The 17,909-nt window shown below is 44.8% G+C and overlaps 2 protein-coding genes across 2 annotated transcripts in view; one reads left to right on the top strand and one right to left on the bottom strand.

The window, feature by feature from the left end:
• Positions 1 to 2,007: 2,007 nt before the first annotated feature.
• LOC104523404 (transmembrane protein 120B) lies at positions 2,008 to 10,968 on the top strand (the record flags this gene model as incomplete). The annotated part of the gene is made up of 11 exons (XM_010165962.1): positions 2,008 to 2,162; positions 3,143 to 3,259; positions 4,037 to 4,096; positions 4,681 to 4,776; positions 5,830 to 5,919; positions 7,752 to 7,817; positions 8,765 to 8,826; positions 9,078 to 9,170; positions 9,564 to 9,628; positions 9,802 to 9,870; positions 10,855 to 10,968. Coding segments are annotated over 11 exons (987 nt in total), but the record flags the coding sequence as incomplete, so codon positions are not given.
• Positions 10,969 to 14,086: 3,118 nt separating this feature from the next.
• Positions 14,087 to 17,909, bottom strand: part of LOC104523405 (ras homolog family member F, filopodia associated) — a 9,579-nt gene continuing 5,756 nt past the window's right edge. Inside the window, exons 3-5 of the mRNA XM_010165963.2 lie at positions 16,427 to 16,536; positions 15,401 to 15,535; positions 14,087 to 14,316 (exon numbers count right to left, since the gene is read on the bottom strand). Of these exons, the coding sequence (XP_010164265.2) occupies positions 14,152 to 14,316; positions 15,401 to 15,535; positions 16,427 to 16,536 (410 nt within the window). The 3' untranslated portion in view covers positions 14,087 to 14,151. The remainder of the gene's footprint in view (positions 14,317 to 15,400; positions 15,536 to 16,426; positions 16,537 to 17,909) is intronic.

Consider the following 17,909-nt stretch of genomic DNA (forward strand, 5'->3'; position numbering starts at 1 on the left):
GTCGTGGCTCCTGCCCCTGACGTGGGTGGCTGGCACAGGGCACTTGGGGCTGTGCTTGTGTTTGGGGAGCTCCAACTTGAGGGGCTTCAAAGGGGCTGATGCTGCCACGTGGGGACCAGCCATGAGATGGGGTTAGGGGACATCCAGGTTTGCAAAGCTCTTTTAATCAGCCACATCTGTGGGTTTTTGTAATTGGGGTTGGCAGGGCAGCGCCTCATCTCTGGAGCAGCAGCCTGAGATGGAGAGCTTGGAGCTGTGGGTCATTGCAGTTTTGGAGCAGGGACACTCACAGATTCTTATCTCCGCTCTCCTGGCCATGGCACCTCCATGGTCTTCCATGCTGTAGGAAAATGCAAGTTGCCCTGCAACAGTTTCTTAATTAAACCTCACATGAACATGTAAACCAAATTTTGATTAGGAAAAAGCCCAGCAAGGACTCTCTGTGAATGTGGTTTGAGTCCTGCGAATGGACAGATGCTGACTGCGAGCAGGGCTGTTGTGAGTCCGACGGAAAATAGACCTCGGGGAACCTACCCAGAGTGTAAAGGGGTTGCAGTGTGGGGTGGTTAATGTAAAGACAGTGCTGAGCTCTCCGTGCTGCTGGTGGGTCCTCTTCCTAAGCAGTCGCCTCCCTTAACGAATAAATAACCCCACTGCCAGCAAATGTCATGTTTTTCTAAATACCAGTGTCATTTTTAAATCATTATCCTGATGTTTTTGGCTAGTGGTAGAATTTATCAGCTCTCAACTCTCCTGGTTGTGTTTCCAATAAATACTTGAACACTTTATTTGGCAAAGAGCTTCTTACATCCTTTGAACCATCCTGTGACATTTGGAGCAGCAGAAGGAGTTACTGTGCAATCCAGTGAGTCCCAAAGTCCTGCCTGTGCTTAGCAAAGCCAAACCAGTCCTGAACCGATGAGAACTGCGGTGTCTGGATATGGTTAGTTTGGTTATTAAGATTTTTAAATCAAACACTGGAGCTTGTTTTACATTGCTCTTGTAAATAACGAACAGCAGCTACCAGGAGGAGAGCAAAGATTTGTTTTGTGTAGTTTTAGCACCGTGTTTATGCTCCCAGAAAACCAGTGGTCATTTTCTGTGGGTGTTGATGTGCCGGTAGATCAAGCAGCCATGCAAATAGCCATTTAACTCGTGCCTTCTCTGCTCGGTACTAACTCTGCAAACTCTGTTTTTCAAGTTATTATTTGCCCAGAGGGCATTGCTTGGTGCCTGGTTAGCTCTTCCTGAGGTTTCCCTGCACTCGGGAGGGTGGTAAAATCATTGCAGAGTGGGGTGGAAAGCAGAGCACGTTTATTCCCAAGCAGAGAGAAGGGTGTGGGAGCAGAAGCACCTCTCAGTGGCCTTGTAGTTGGTTGGTGTGTCCTCTTTGTGGCCAAACACTAATTGGGGACTTCAGAGGATCAGTGAGCTGTGATAAAGAAGTTCCTCAAAGGAGCATTTAATTCTGCAGGGAGGGGATGGGTTAAGCTCAGGTTGCTTGAACATACATAGGGTTGGGATGGCAGTGGTGGCCAGGAGGCATCTGAACTCCCAGGCGTGGGTCTGTGGCTGGTTTTGTGGTTTGTTTTGGTTTGTTTTTTTTTTCCCCTCTAGGTCTTTGTCTTTTTTTTTTTTCTTTTCTTTTTTCCCCCAGATTTAATCTGGATGTGAAATCAGAGTTCCTGCTCTTTGATTTAGCCACCCATTTGATGGGGAGAGATTGGGATCAACAGAAGATTAGAGCTTTGTTACAGAGTGGGATGGGAATGAGGAGCTCCTGAGTGGGAAAGCTCAATAGAAAGAGGAAATGAGATGAGCACAGAAGATACTCTTTGTTTTGCAGGAACTTCATTAGTGTCCGTTTAAACCGCGCTGGATCTGTGCTGGTTTGATAGCGCTTGATCCCTTCCTTGGTTGTTTGCAGGACTGCCTATTGACTCCCAAAAAAACAGGGTTTCACTTGCTTCCTTCAGAAGTGAGGACCAAATGCAACGGGTAACTTAGAAGGGCTCTTCCTACCAATCATTTCTTCTCCTGCAGGAAACACACAAAGTTTACAGGCAGAAACTGGAAGAAGTCACCAGCTTGCAGACAGCCTGCAGCAGCTCCATACAGCGGCAGAAGAAGACACTAAAGGATCTGAAGCACAATCTGCAACGGTAACAGGAGACCTGGAGGGTGGACGAGGTGGGGATGGGATGTTTCTCCTTCCCAAAGGGACAAAATATTTGGAATTTTGTCATTTTAAATACGCAATCTGTGTCACAGTGGTAATATTGCTTCATATTGTTCTTGAGTCACCTCCATCTATCACAGCCAGGTGAAATGTTTGTAACCCCATGAGAGATGGAGTCTTGTAAATAAAGAAGATCTTTGAGGGAGCCTGTGTGGGTTTGCACCCTTGCAGTATGTGCTGTACGCTGCAGGACCGTACAGCGTTCGGTCCGTGTGCTTTCCTAGGTGAGCACAGCTTTGCTCCGTAAGCTGTGCTGGAAGAGCAGCATTCATCCTTGAACACGAAGGTGTAACTTGCTCCTGGGTGGATTTACAAGAGGGAACTGTCTCTGGCTGCTTGTCTGATCCCTGGGAGCCACAGGCTAAATTCCTTGTGTACAGGTCTGAAAGCAGCACCTCCAGCCCCAGGGGCTGTTAACGCCGCTGTGCACTGCTCTCTGTTTTACATTAATTAGTAAAACTGCAGTTTGTCAGTAAATCATCAGCTGTGTGTTTTGTTACATCCTGAAATATTTCATGCCTGAAGAGCTGTAGCCTCTGCAAGGGCAGTGCCTGAAAGTTCCCAAAGTGGAAGGAATTCCTGCAAAAAAAAAAAAACCAACAATGTTCCCTAAGTGCTCTGCTAGGGAAGTAGTACAGGGTCCCGTCAATGAGCTGGGATAAAAAGAAAAGCTGATTTACAAACCAGCTGGTTGAAATAACCTCCAACAGCATAAACCAGGCAGTGAAATAAAATCATAGTAAGCCAAACAGTGCTGCAGGAATACAGGAGCAAAGCACACAGTGGCATCGACTCGCGCAGTTAGCTTTTTAACAACGTGGATTTTATGACAGTGTTATTTTCCTTTAAATAAAAAGGAAGTAAAAACATAAATGGGAATATCTTCTTTCTGTGTTCTTGCAGGTGCAAGCCCAGAGCGAGTCCTGAAGAGTTTGCTCTCATTCAGGAGATCAGCACCCAGATCAAGGAGAGGCAGAATGCCTTCTTTGACATGGAAGCCTACTTGCCGAAGAAGAACGGGTACGTGCTTCTCCGGGGAGGTGTGTGCTCCAGGAAGGCTGATTTTTAAGTGTTCACAGCGGTGGTGTTCCTGAGGATAATGTGCATGTTGAAGAAATAACATGTAAAACTGGATTAGTCATGAATCTCTTGCTGAGCTGTTGTGTCAGTTGTACACAGAATTCATTAGCTGTAAGTGTATGTAAATGTACTGCTTGTAGGCAGTACAGATTTTCTTGTTAAAATAAAAGTAACCCTGCCCTGGCAAGAGATTGTGCAGTTCCTTGTTTCACACTGATGTTTTACTGTGCTAATTTTTTTAAGACTAAATCAGCACAGGAATTTTCTCTTTTTTTTTTTTTTTTTTAACATAATGCTTTCAAGTGACTTTCAGTTTTATACTTTGCTCCAAGTGGGGTTGCTAAGGTGGATTTATTTCAGTTGTCAAGGGCTGTGCGATGCTGCAGCCCCTTGAAGTTTCTATCAGAAACTTTTCTTTCAATTTTTCCCCATTATTTTTGGTTTTGGACACTGCATACTGCCTATCTTGCCCTTAGACTGTAGCATGGGAACGGACCAGGAAAATAAACTTTCTCTCTAACTTCTTGGAGATGCTGACCAATTTTTCCACGTTTAAATCCTTTTCTGTAGTCTATCTCTCCAGTTTGCCTTAATTAAAACCCTACAGCAAACATGGCTTTGGCAGATACGCTGGTCTCTCCATTTCTGGTCTGTGCCATCCTGCAGCGTTCAAATAAAACAAACTTACATGGGTCCACCTTGTTTTTTGTCTTCCAGCCTGTACTTAAATCTGGTGCTGGGAAATGTGAATGTAACTCTCCTGAGTAACCAAGCAAAGTAAGTGAGCGTTTCTGTACGTGTGAGTTTGGATTTCTCCTGGGCCAACCATGGATATAGACTGAAATCCAGAGACAGGGGTGGGTTTCTCTTACATCTGATGAAAAATGAAATGTCGAGGGTGGGCAAGTCAGACCAGGACACGGGTCAAGCTAACGCTTCGTGAGCTCTGACGGGTTTTGTCCATCACTTGCTTTTATGCCCAGCTCAGCCTGTTGCCTTAATTGTAAGGGGGGTTTGCAATGAAAAATTGCAAACTTCTAAGCAATGCATTGCTTCAGAAAATTGAGTTTTGGTGGTTTTTTTTCATTTCATTTTTAAAAAATCATATCATGCCAACCCAGAGACCAGCTCTTATGGACTTCAGCCATTGGGTTCTTTTGCAGTGTACTGGCCATGCAGCCTAGACAGACCCTGCTGGCAGAACGCTGCCTTTCACCTCCATCCACTGGTTTCTAAATGTTTCAAGCAAAACCTCACGTCTCTGGGCTTGGCTCCTGATTTCTATCTAGTTTGAAAAAAACAAAGCCACATTCCAGCAGAACGCCCATTTGTGTCTGTAAACATCGGCTGTTCTCTTCCAGGTTCGCCTACAAGGACGAGTATGAGAAGTTCAAACTTTATCTGACAATAATCTTGTTACTCGGGGCTGTTGCCTGCAGGTTTATTCTCCACTACAGGTAAGCTGCATTTTTATTTTTAATCAACTATTTTGAATAAAAACAAGTTGGGTTTGAACTAACTGTTCTCTTCTGTGAAGGACAGCAAGATGGGCTCTGGCAATGCTTAAACTTTGAGTAGCTGGACAGCAGGGACAGCTTTTGCACCTCTTCATCACTGGCAGGACCTGTATTTTAGCTAATTGCTTTTCCTCATTTAACTTTTTTTGGTGTCTTTTGTAACTTGGAGATGTCCAACATCACGTTTCCTGATCTGTCGTTTTTCTGGCATCGTGCTGTGCTTGGGAATGAGCAGTTGGTTTTGCTCACGGGGTGTCCCAGGCAAAGTCCAGCACCATGCTGCAGCTCTGGGGTTGCAAAGGCAACAAGAGAGGATTTGCCTGAAATGGTCAGACCTGAAACGTTGTCTCTGGGTTGTGATAAAGTGTCTGAGCACCAACAAGCTTCCACTTTTCCTTGAAAAACAGGGAAGTGTTGGAGCCGGGTGCTTTTACTGAGGTCTCTGTGAGTCCAGGTGAGTGCAGGATCGTACCAGGGAATGATGCTGCTGTGTGCAGAGGCTGCCCCAAAACCCTTTAGTTTCAGGGGTTTGCAAATGGCAAAATGAAAATGTCTTTTCCTCCCCCCACAGAGTGTAATGCTCTTCTGCTCTTTTAGTTGATTGGATTTATATAGATCTCATGGAATCTCCTCATTGAATTAGCCTGGAAATGCCTCTCTAAATTGGATCATCTGCTGCTTCCATGGTGCTTTCTCTCCTTCAGAAGGAATTAATGTCATCTCTGCATACCTACTTATCGACTCAAGATCTGCACTGTTATATCACAGGGCACTTCCCGGAGGAAAGGACTCTGAGCCTGACGGTGCTGCCCATGTGTGCAGTTCTGCAGGTGGATTAGAGATGGTCAGGACTGGGGCTTTGTGTCCCTGGCCTCACTTGGGCGGGTTTTCATTTGCCCAAGAGGAGGGAGGGAAAATAGGGATTTTTTTTGAATGTGTCTTTATAATTAACAGCGGGTTTTTTTTTTACTGTGTGTTTTTTCTACTTTACAGGGTGACAGATGAAGTGTTTAACTTTCTGTTAGTGTGGTATTACTGCACGCTGACGATACGGGAAAGCATTCTCATTAGCAATGGATCCAGGTACTGTGCCACCTGCAAAAACTATTTAAAGCATGAAATGTCCTTAAAAGAAAAACAAGTCACAAAAGCAGAGTCAGCTGGGTGCTGAGGGAAAGTTGGTGGTTAGGAGATAATTGTATAAAGAGCTGGGAACGTCAGTAAAACCCCGGGAGAAGTTAACTGAAAGATTCCTTACTGCAAACCCTCATTCTTTGTGACACCTTTAGTATCCCAAGGCAGGGTGGTGAGGTCCTGCTGGTGAATCAGCCCTGGAACATCTCCCTTAGGTCTGGGTCGAGAAGTTGCTCGAGTTTGCACTTGTGTAACTTCACCTGGAGCCTGGCGTTAGATGGTTGCGTGTCCCTGGTTTTTATCATCCAGAGAGGCTGACACGGGGAAGCCGCAGCAATCGGCACATCTCCCACACGTGTCGCTTTGCTGCTGGGTGAGTGGCAGCTGCTGCTGCTGCAATGTTTGCAGCTCCCTGTTGCATTAATTAATTCAGCTTCTAACTTGTCTCATTTCCCACCTCACGAGCAGCCAGCATCGCGTTAGCCCAGCTTCCCTCGCGCGTTCTTGCTCTGAACACTGCACGGGGAACTTGTGCTCTCCCTTGTAGTGGGGCTTGTACAGGTGTGGACCAGCACTTGTGTTAGTGACAGGAGTCAGTGTTGTCTTAATTAACTGGCGTTGCCTAACGATCAGCGGGGCTGATCATGGCTCCTTGTTTTCACCAGTCACTTCCCTCTCTGAAGCCAGTTGCTTCCATGATCTCCTCAAAATGGGGATGGGAGGGAGCGCTCCTGGGGAGTCTTGTCTCAGCATTGCCGGTGCGATGCTGGTGGTCCCCACTCCTCATGCAAGAGCAGGTTTGGGCCTGGGGGCAGGAACCAGTGTGGTGTGTGTGCAGGGAAAAAAAGGGACCTCGTGCTTTGCCTGGGTCAAAATCTTAAAAATGTGCTGATTTCTGGGAGCTGCTTGAGGACACAGTTCCCAGCACAGACAGCGGGCAGAGGGATGGAGCAGTCGGTTCTGCAAGCACGGCAGTCCCCTGGGCTGCTGCAGGCAGGATGTCTTGTTCTGAGGTGCTTTCCAGAGGGGGGAGGATTGCTGCAGGGCTGGAGACAAAGAGGAAAAAACAAAGCATGGGGATGTAAAGTCACTTGCCCGAGGTCAACAGAGAAACCTCTGGCTGAGCCTGGGCTCTCTGCAGGCACATCACAGTGACTCAGCACTGTCTTGTGTTGGAGGTTACATGCCTTTGGTTGGAAATACCCCAAATTAACCAAATTTCCTTGACCAAATTTGCAATCCCCAAAATTAACCAAATACCCAAATTTACTTAGTTTCCAAAGCTATGCCATCCTGGGGATAGCTCTTCATGCTTGATTCTGCCTTGCTACAGCCTTTGCTCTGTCTGCTGTGATTTTCTGAGCTTTCTGCAGCGTTCGTGTCGGAAAGAAACAGCCTCCTCCTGGGAAGGACTTGGAAATGTCACTTATTTGCATGGCATGGCAAAAAAAAAAGGGTGTGTGGGCTGAAACTTGTGCATCATTAGTCACTGTGGTACCTTGTGCTGTGGGCACTACTGCTTCTCTCTGTGCTGGAGAGCTTGTGGGAGCATGTGAGATGTGTCCTGGTCCTGAGCCTCAGCCTCCCTCCAGCAGTCGTGGATTTGTGCTCCCAACTAAGCCGTGTTGCCAGGACGGTGCTGCACAGCATTGAGTTAGTCTGTCTCTTGTTCCCTGTCCTTCCTCCTCCCCCAAGTCAGGACCATTTTATGTCCATAAAACCAGATTTACAATGCTAAAATCCATGTTTCTTGTCTAACTGCCGTGTTTTTTTCTGTTTAGGATCAAAGGCTGGTGGGTGTCTCATCACTACGTCTCCACGTTCCTCTCTGGAGTGATGTTAACGTGGTGAGTCTGCTCTCGCCTGCTCGAGGTGCTTCAAGCCTGTTCCACAGCGTTTGCATCATCTTAGCATTTAAATCCAGCATGTCCACAAAACTGTGGCTGCAGGGGCACATGGCAAAGCATCAGACTTAAATTCTGTTAGGGATGTTTTCAGTGGTAAATACAACACTGCAAGTTTGGGTTTACATTGCTGGGTTAAAAAAAAAAAAAAAAAATTCCAAACCTTAAGCTGTAGTTGCGCTGGTGGTAGCAAAACCTCTGCAGTCTCCAGATATGTGTCCCTGTGTAACTGGGCAAACAAGAGCCCTTTGCTTTAGAGGGTGGACGTCACAAAATGAATCTGTCTGGTACTTTTGCTAAACCCAGATTACAAACTGAGTATAAAGCCAAAAATGCGAGTTACTTCCCAGTGGGCAGTGGTGGGTCAAACACAGCGGCGCTCCCCGTATGCAGCCTCTGTGTAACCCGGCTCAACTTTGGCATGAACTGATTAGTTAATAATTAAGAATTACCTTAAGACAACAAATGTTTCCGCTCCTGCGTGCGTAAGGGGATGACGTGGTGGCTGGAGCAGAAAGTCCTCTGTCCTCTGACTACCCTTAGGATAAGGAGCACAACCACCCCCTGCTCCACTGCTTGGATTCGTGATGCAGACGCTGCTGAAGGGCTTTGCTGCATAGAGAAAACTGTGATAAGCAAATCAATAAGAGGGGACAGTGTTTTTACATGTTGGAGAGGGGAAACCTAATTGTTGAGAGTGTTTCCCACACGGCAGAGTCGTGATGTGTGGCTGTATCATCCTCTCTGGGCTCCCGACGGAGTGGAGTGGAGTGGGCTGGGTACCAGCTGGTTGCTTCGTTTGCTAATGGGATCTGGCTTGGTGGTGAAGGGGAAGGGCACTGCGTCCTGTGCTTTTTATCAAATAGACCTCCTTTGTGTTTTGCTTTCAGGCCAGATGGACTCATATATCAAATGTTTCGCAGTCAATTTTTAGCATTTTCAATATTTCAGAGTGAGTATATCTTACAAAACTATTTCATCCTGTGAATTAGCACGGTATCTTACACGCTTGAAAGAAAACACTTCTTGGTAAATACTGGAGTATTAAACTACAACTATAAACCATACCATGCAAATATACAATGTACAAATATAGATAATAATTAAATGCTGTTGGATTAAATGTTATTAAAATAGTTTGTTACGTTTATTGTACTACTGAAAAATAGCCAGTGCCGTGATGTTTTCTCTCTCCTTCTCCAGGTTGCGTTCAGTTCCTGCAGTATTATTATCAAAGGGGCTGCCTTTATAGACTCCGTGCTTTGGGGGAGAGGAACCACTTGGACCTTACAGTAGGTGAGGTTTTTTGCCAAGTTTTTGCTCAGGTTTTAGATGCAGTGACAGGGAGAGGGCTGTGTGGCCTTCCAGGAGCTGCCACCCCCCTGCCCTGCAGCCCATGTCCTATGGCAGGAAGGGGAGCGAGTGTTTTATCCCCCTCCTCGGGTCCTGTGGGTCGGGAGCAGAGGGCTCTGATCTCCCTCAGTTCTTGAGAGAGTTAAGATGGAGGTTTTGCTCATCTTCATCCTCATCTTCATCCTCCTCCCATTACCACACCTCCAAGTCTGTATTTTAAATTGGTTGGTTACTGTGGAGCAGGAGGGGAATAGCCCTTATGGGGTGGTCTGGGTGGAAAGGGCTGCAGCTCGGGTCCTGTGCTCACTCTCCATCTCTTCTGTTAACCTTTTCCAGAAGGATTTCAGTCCTGGATGTGGCGGGGGCTGACGTTTCTCCTTCCCTTCTTGTTCTTTGGTCATGTAAGTCGGGCAATCCCATTCTTCCCTCTGCAGCATGAGGCCTGGGAGGGTCTGCTGCTGCCATTGCAGCTCTGTAAAGAGGTGCTTTAGATCATGTGCACCCATGGCAGATGTTTCAAAGATTTGTGGTTTTTTGCTAGTAAATTACATTGATTTTTTTTTTTCCTTTTTAGTTCTGGCAGCTATATAATGCGATCACGCTTTTTGAATTGTCGAGGCATAAGGAGTGCAAAGAATGGCAGGTGAGTGTTAGTTCTGCTTAGAAAAAGCCCAGAGCAGGGGGAGAGGGGGTGTTTAACCACATTCTTAAAGATATTTGGGCATCTTACCCCATCTAAATGTCTTGGCATGATGTGGCACAGAGCCTGTAGGAGAGAACTCAAAATAAGTGTGAGTTACTGTGGGGAAACTTTCACCCGTGGGTGACAGCACAAACTGAGAGGCAGAGGGTGTAGGGGGGAGAAAATGCACGTGGGTAAATATCTCTCTGTGTTGTTCCTGTGTTGGGGCATTTAATAGCCATGGCTGCTGAGCTGCTGGTGGTTCTTTGTGGCTGATCCATGTGTCATGCATATGAAAATACGACGACAAAAAAACAATAGCAGTGAATCATTTCAAAAACATATTATCCACTTTATTACCTCACTTTTAGGGATCTTTCCACTTGTTTTCTCAGTTGCTGTCACCCAACTCTCTAGTTTCCAGCTAGAGAGTTGCTCCTGTAGATCCAAATTGGATCACATCACGTGTGCAGCGGTGCAAATCATCTGAGGGTCTTTATTTTGGTCAGAACCTGCTGTAGCTGGTGTGGTCACGTTGTTCACTGGTGTGGTCACGTTGTTCACTGGTGTGGTCACGTTGTTCACTGGTGTAACAGGAGGAACACAGCTTCCTGCAGAAACATGTCGTTCCTCCACGCCCGTGCCATGGCTGTGCAGTGAAAGTGCTTGTAGCATAATGTTAATTCATTAGATGGGACTTAATGATTTGATTTTACTGTCTGGTAGAGTCCACCTATGTTGAGTATAATCCATGCTGTAATAAAAAGTAGTAAATCCTACTTAAATTATGATAAAAATATTTCCCACTAACACACACAGCTGGGTGTGTGGATGAGTATTTGCCTACGATCATCTCTCCTTGGACTTAAATGTGGTTTAAGGGTTTAAGCAATACCCTCACCTCTTGCCTTTTTTTTTTTTTCTCTCCTTCTTCTCCCCTCTCAGGTTTTTGTGTTGGCGCTCACGTTTCTGCTGCTCTTCCTCGGGAACTTCCTCACTACTCTGAAAGTGGTGCACACTAAACTCCAGAAAAACAAAGACAAAATGAAGAAGCTGTGAACTCCCCTTTCCTGGCGTGCCGACTGCCGTCCCTCCGCCCGCGGCAGGCGCTGGCTTTGGGATGGATCCTGCTGTCAACCCCAGCTACGCCGTGGACGGGCTCAGGACTCATCTGCCCCCATGCTTGGTGAAGGATACGGACTCTGCCAGCACAGACTCAGTATTACGCAAGCACAGCTCTCCAGTCCACAGCTCTGCTATTTATGTCTATTTAATACAAAACATGTTTGCTTTTATTATTATTTTTTTCTGCATATAGAGCAGCATGCACCTGCCCGGTGAAGCGCCAGCCTTGGGAGAATGTGAGATCTACTGTAATTCCAATTCTGGAATGATATTTAACATTTTCCAGTTTTATTATTTAAATTCTGGGTATTGGATTTGCAAAGGTTTATGAACACTCCAGATAGATCAGTAATACAGACCGAATGCTGTTTTTTAAAGGCATTTATTTAAGGCATCTTTTCAGTGGCAATACTAACCTGTGTGTACTGTGAAAAAAAAATGCCCATCTTTGTACCATACTGCTGCTATATACACTTTAAAAAAGCTGTTTAAAGAAGAGAAATCCTCTTTTGAAAACAAAAACAAGTAAACAATACCAGTTGTTAAATGGCAGGGGAGTCTGCTCGCCCTATTCCAGGGAGACCAGGTCATCTGTCCAGGCCTGGAAAAGACCTAAAATAAACTGTTGAATATGCAGCTGCTTTGGTCCCCTGTTTAATAACAAATACACTGTCCTGTGGGTTGTATTTTTGAGACACTGTTTTTCCTGAAAATGGCCTTGATCAGTGGCAATAAGCACAGTTGCACTTTGGTTTCTGTTTGCAGTATTTTTTGTTCCCAGTGCTGTTCTGGAAAGGGGAGGACAGGCTCAGCGGGAATATTAACTACTTTCTTTAGATGCTGCGCTTGTTCCGATAGTTAAGAGAATGTAAACACTTGTTCAGGAGGATGGCAGAGGACAAACACTGACTCACTCCTTGTCAACTTAACTCATTCAGATGGGCTTGTTTCAGGTGCTGTGGTACCTCCTAAGGCCAGCCCCAGTGTTGTGAGCTGCTTCAGGGAGCGTCTTTCCCAAGGGTGAAGGCTTCCTCTGAGCTACCACAAAGCCCAGATTGGGCGTATGCTTTGGCAGAATGTGATCTGAAAATGATGCCCTTATCTCCCAGTAAGTGTGCTCCTGAAGAAATAAATACCCACTACAGACTTGAAATGGTTGCCCCAGTTCTCCTGTTGCTGCAAAGTCACCTTTACAGAGTCACTGTCCCGGGGGCATGAACCATACATTGCAATTTGTGTATTTTGAACAACTTCCACTAGCTGGGCTGTACTTTGCTACGTTAACTTTTGCCCACCCTGTAAGGTTGGTGTGGGGTTTTTTTTGTTTGTTTGTTTTTTAATTTATTCTCTCAATTTATGAAATATAAACTGTTTTATTTTGAGAGCGATGCTGGAACCTGCAGGATCTGAGCCGCGGACCTGGTTCTCCAGGGGTGGGGAGCTCTGCGTGTGGTGAGTCACTCGAGTTCAGCAGCATGAGAAACTCGGATTAAAAAAGGAAGAAAAATTCCCACAGTGGAACTGAGGGTCAAGGCAGTAACTTCCTGCATGTTGGTGTTTCCAGTTTCATACTGCGAGGTGATGGGTGGTTCTGTGTCTTTTTGCTGACAAATGTCTTCTCGTGGAGAAAGGGCTCCACAATTCTTCAAGGTTTTTCTGTAGTTAGATGTGCACAAGCTTGTAGTTGGTGGTTTGGTTTTGGGTTGGTTTTCTTTAATTTTCCATTTTAAGCTCATAGGGATTCATAAATGTTAATTAAATCAAAACAAGTTAGGGGAAGGAGAAAAAAAAAGTTAAGAATCAAGATCTCTTCACCCTGTGTGTAAAATATTAACGATGGCTCACTCCAGAACAGTTTTCCATCAGCAGAGGATAAAATTGCATGAAACTGGTCTGATGTAGTTACCAGATTCTATGTGCAACGTTTGTGTAACAGACTCCTGGCATACACCACCTACACTTTTTGGCAAAGATTGTGTCTTGTTACTGTTACTCAAGTCCTATGTGTTCTCCCCTGGGATGGGCAGTGGTTTGTGTTACAGAGGAAGCTTTCAGCAACACCTGTACTGCAGAAACCTCCTCCCACCATGGGTTTGGTTGATATGATGACTACAAACAAGTGATTGCACCTGAAATCAGAGATCTCGCTGCAAGGGATGTGCAAAAGAACTAGGAGGTGTGAGGCACGTGTACGAGGTTGTGCAGTGGGAGCATCCCTCGTCCTCAGACACCTTCATCACAAAAGGGAAAACTTTCATTTTTAGCAGTAGAGATGATTTCATCAGCTAATGAACACGAGTTCAGTATTTCCCCTTCCACGCACCAAGATTGGCATGTTGTGTATTAAATAAGCTCTGTAAGGTTATTGTAAAACTGGCTTTACATATAGTAGCTGCCTGGAGCACTTTTAACTTTTGAGTGCTGTAAATTATCCATGATAACTCCATTTCTGAACTGGAGCAACTGATGTATTTCCACTGATAAATCTCACTTTCTGTTCCAGCAGCAGGCTGTGCAAGGACAGCTCTAAAGCTGCAGCTCTGCAAAGCTGGCTCAGGAGTACTGGATGCTCCATCTGCCCACTCTGGCGGCAGCTTGAGGCCAACTAACTCATACCACTGCCACCAAGTAAATTAACTTGAAATTGTTAAGACAACTTCATTTTTGTCTCTTCAAAGGTGCCTGATAAACTGCTTTATCACTACTTCTAAAAGAAGTGGCTTTTCTGCTTGAAAAGAAAGTAATTTGTAGCTATAAAATGCCACAATTATTTTGCAGAGGAAAAAAACCCCACTAATTAAATCATATATTAGCAGTCACTGTTCACTGCAATTTAAATAGAGTCCAAGACCTGACTAGTGGTCATTTGCAGTTAGAAGCAAAAGCCAGATGGACAAAGGTGTACAGCATGAGTTAACCTTGCTAAAGAGCTTTGAAAACATTGTGACAGCAGTGCAACAAAAGTGCAAAAATATTAAAAAAATAATTAAAATTTTAAAATAAAAATTGTCCTAGGAATACAAACACGTAATGAAGAAAAATGGTCTTTAAAGTTACACTGTTTTTAAAATTGAATGGCTTGGCTCTCGTGCGGTCCCTGCTCTCTCACAGTCCAGGTCATAACACTGAGCACACTGTCCATCTCCTCTGGCGCTCGGCTTTTTTCATGGCAGTCAGTGCAATGGTTGTTGCTTCTTTAAAAACATTTTCTATGTTTTCACGACATTTTGCTGAGCACTCCAGATAAATTTCTGCATTAATCTCCTGACAAACTGCTTCACCCTGGAAAGAACAAAAGGTAAGAAACGATGTAAAGCCATGAGAGAGGAAGGTGAGATGGGAAAGAAAGGGAATTATTTTCTACATCTTTATATCAGGAAGAAAGAAGCTGCCTATGAGTAGAAGTGGCATTGGTAATAAAAGTCCCAGCGTGGTTTAGTGGTGACACAGTTGCAGTTTCTTTTCATGCTGTTTAGAAAAAGTAGTGATTCATTCAAGGTCTCGGTGCACCTAACCTTGTTCCCCGGTCTTGCGTCTCAAACAGTTCAAAAGCTGCTGTTCGTGCTCTGAGAGGAGAGGAGAGGAGAAGGATGGCTTTGTAGGTTAAAAGAAAAAGTAGGAGACCAGAGCAGAAAGGTCTCGTGTGACATGGGACAAGCTGTTCCATCACTGACTCTCTCCTGTACCTAGGACAGCTAAGCCTGTCCTGTCACACTACTTGTAAGTCTCACTGCTTTGTAATACTTGAATTGTAAACATTTGATAATATGTAGAATTTTTAAGATTACTTTAGAGACTTCAAAGAACAGTCTCTAATGTTGGAGAAGCCTTGCAGATGTTTTTGCTATTGTCCTTGAAAGTATTTATTTTTAAACTGGGTTTGCAACCCACATTTTTCCCAGAAGAGTCAGTATTTTTAATCCTATAGTGTGTGCCCCAGCATCTCCCGTCTTTCTCACAATCCTGATGAAAGTTATCAGTGAAGGGAGAAATGTATCCTCATAAAAATTATCAATTTGCTGAGGCTTACAAATTTGTAACAGTAATAACCCAGCTGTGAAAGGAAACAAGAATGTTGTGAGTGTAGAAGGCGTGGCTAGTAGTTTCCTTTCAGACACCCCAATATACACAAAATGCTCTTCAAATTTCTCTTTACTTTGGTACTAAAAATGGGTGGTGATTTGGCCGCTTCCAGGAAGGACTCACAGACCCCCCTGTTAGTGCCGACTGTCAATAATTGATCTGGACACTGTGATCACATAATTTTGGAGACTATGTGATTGCACTTGTGAGCAATGATGCCACTGAAGTGAGCATGCTTTATCTCTTGCAGAGAGGACACTACGTTAAACGCACGTGTGTTTACCTGGTTGTAAGTAATGGGTTCCTGCTTGGAAGCCCTGAGCTTGCGCAGCTGTTCCTTGTCTTTCCGAAGGTCTGTCTTGCAGCCGATCAGTACAAGCGGGACACCCTGGCAGAAGTGATTCACTTCAGGATACCACTGAGGGTAGAAAAACAAAACTTTTACATCTAGCCCCTTTTTTTTTTTAAACAAATCAAAACAATGAAGCCAAGGACAAGAACCAGCATTTAATATATGCTGCAATTTCAGCATTTTGAGAGTCATTACTGTAGTGTTAGGGGCCCAATGTGCACTATTTACCTTATAGAAACATTTAAGACCTACCCAAAATCAGCTGCTTTGTAGGCTGCCCAGGGAGGGTGTGGAGTCTCCTTCTCTGGAGACATTCAAGACCCACCTGGACGCCTTCCCGTGTGATCTCATTTAGGTTCCTGCTCCGGCAGGGGGGTTGGACTGGATGATCTTTTGAGGTCCCTTCCAATCCCTGACATTCTGTGATTCTGTGTGATTCTGTGATCAGCTGCTATGCCAAAGCTCACATCTGTTTAAATCCAGAAGAGCTCCTCTACAGTCATATTGAAGAGCAGAGTTTGGACCAAGTCTTGCTTTGTTTTGCTGATGCACAGGAATGCTTTGGAGCGTTACAGAAACCCTAGTCCAGACAGGTGGGTGCTTACATGTCTCTCCCCTGTAGTTAGATATGGACGTAATGGAAGGAGACTTGAATCTTAAATGTCTCTGTGCAATCTTGGTTGTGTGACATCGCTACAGATAAAGCAGCAATTTCATTGCTTATTTGTGATCTTTTTGGTGTAGTGCAGGGTCAACCCCAGTTCTGAGCACTTGGGAGCTGGGCAGAGGTGAGCTGCAGGTCTAAGGTCAGCGCATGATGAGTGAGTGACCTGTGCATCTACACCCCCAGGGTACAGGACACTAAAAGCATCAGCTTTTTTACTCTGACACAACCTGTCGTATATCAGGAGCATGTAATTCATTTAAAAGGTTGAAGCAATTATGAAAGCCTCTTACCTTAGCTAATACGTTATTATAGCTAGTGGGGTTTGTGACATCGTAGCAAATTAAGACAACGTTTGTGTTTTGGTAAGAAAGCGGTCGGAGCCGATCGTAGTCCTCCTGCCCTGAAACACAGGAATGGTTTGGGTAAAAGAAATCTCTGTCTTTAAGAAGCAGCATGAAGGGAATATGGAAAGATACGCATGTGAGATTAAGAACAACAGTAATGTAATTGCACAGACTGAAGGTTTTCCAGACTTGTAAAACTCCTTCCCTTAAATGCAGGAGATTCCTCTTCACTGACAAAACCGAATATAAAACCTGTCCTTGGCAAGTTTTAATTCAAAGTCTGCTTTGTCCAACTGCTGAGTACTTAGAAACAGTTCTAATTGCTGATGGCCAAATCACTGCTCATCATCAGCGAGAGGAACGTGCCAGTTATCAATTAAAACATTTGCAATGTGGTAGTGGTTCCACTCTCCCACATACATTTGCAGGTGTGATGCTGTGAGAAGACACACCATATTTGCCAGGTGTGGATGCTGAAACAAAACCCTTCGTGGCAGACTTGCTTTTTGCAGTGAGCTGAGAGGAAGCAGCGACTGGCACACTGTGCCGTCAGCACCGCTGCTCGCTGGAGCACACACGTGCTTTCATAAGACATGCTACAACATGAGCCAGGCTTAAGTGGTCTTTGAAGCAGGACTGTACAGTAGGTCTTAGGGATGATGCTGAATTCTGGAAAAGCAGGGGATTTGTCATACTTCTGATGAGGGATCTTCTAGCACATGATCTGACAAGAGGAAATTAATTTGCTTCAGACCTGTACGCTTCCCCTTGCTGTATGTGTGACTTAGCAGTAACCACCATGCTGGGCTCTGAAGGTGTCTTGCTTTGAGAGATTAAGTTCAAGAAAGCAGTAATTACCAGATATAGTGGTAGCTCAGAAAAAAAACCTCAATCTCTTTCATTTGAAATGTTTTCAGAGACGTAAAAAGGAAGAAACCATGGTTTAAGCCGTCTGTAGAAGATCTATTTGCCCCCCAAACGCTGCCCCTGGAACCAGGTACGTCTCTGATGCGCTGAATTTCCAACCTGAGAACTGGGAACACCATTCCTTCCCCCAGTCACCACAAAGTACACACAGCCCAGAAACTGCCCTACAGGGAAGTCACACATCTCAGATATTTTATTGATATTTTAAATGAAAGGATGCTGAAAATTTCAGCATGCCCCAACTTTATACCAATTATTCCTGCCCTGGCACCTGGCTCAGTCCCAAGTCACATACTCATCCCTCTGGCCAACATGCTTGTCTCCACCTGCGATGTGAATAACTGCAGATACCAGAAGGCAAATAATTCTACAATACTTGGCCCCCCTCCTTAATTTAAATGAAGGATCGAGATACAGGTTATTACAGGGCAATCCCTCCTGGATAAGCCATTATTCAGTTTGCCTGAGATGTTTGTAAAATGGGAATCTTAGGTTTGAACCG

Source organism: Antrostomus carolinensis, unplaced genomic scaffold, assembly GCF_000700745.2.
Source record: "Antrostomus carolinensis isolate BGI_N321 unplaced genomic scaffold, ASM70074v2 scaffold22654, whole genome shotgun sequence".
NCBI lineage: Eukaryota > Metazoa > Chordata > Aves > Caprimulgiformes > Caprimulgidae > Antrostomus > Antrostomus carolinensis.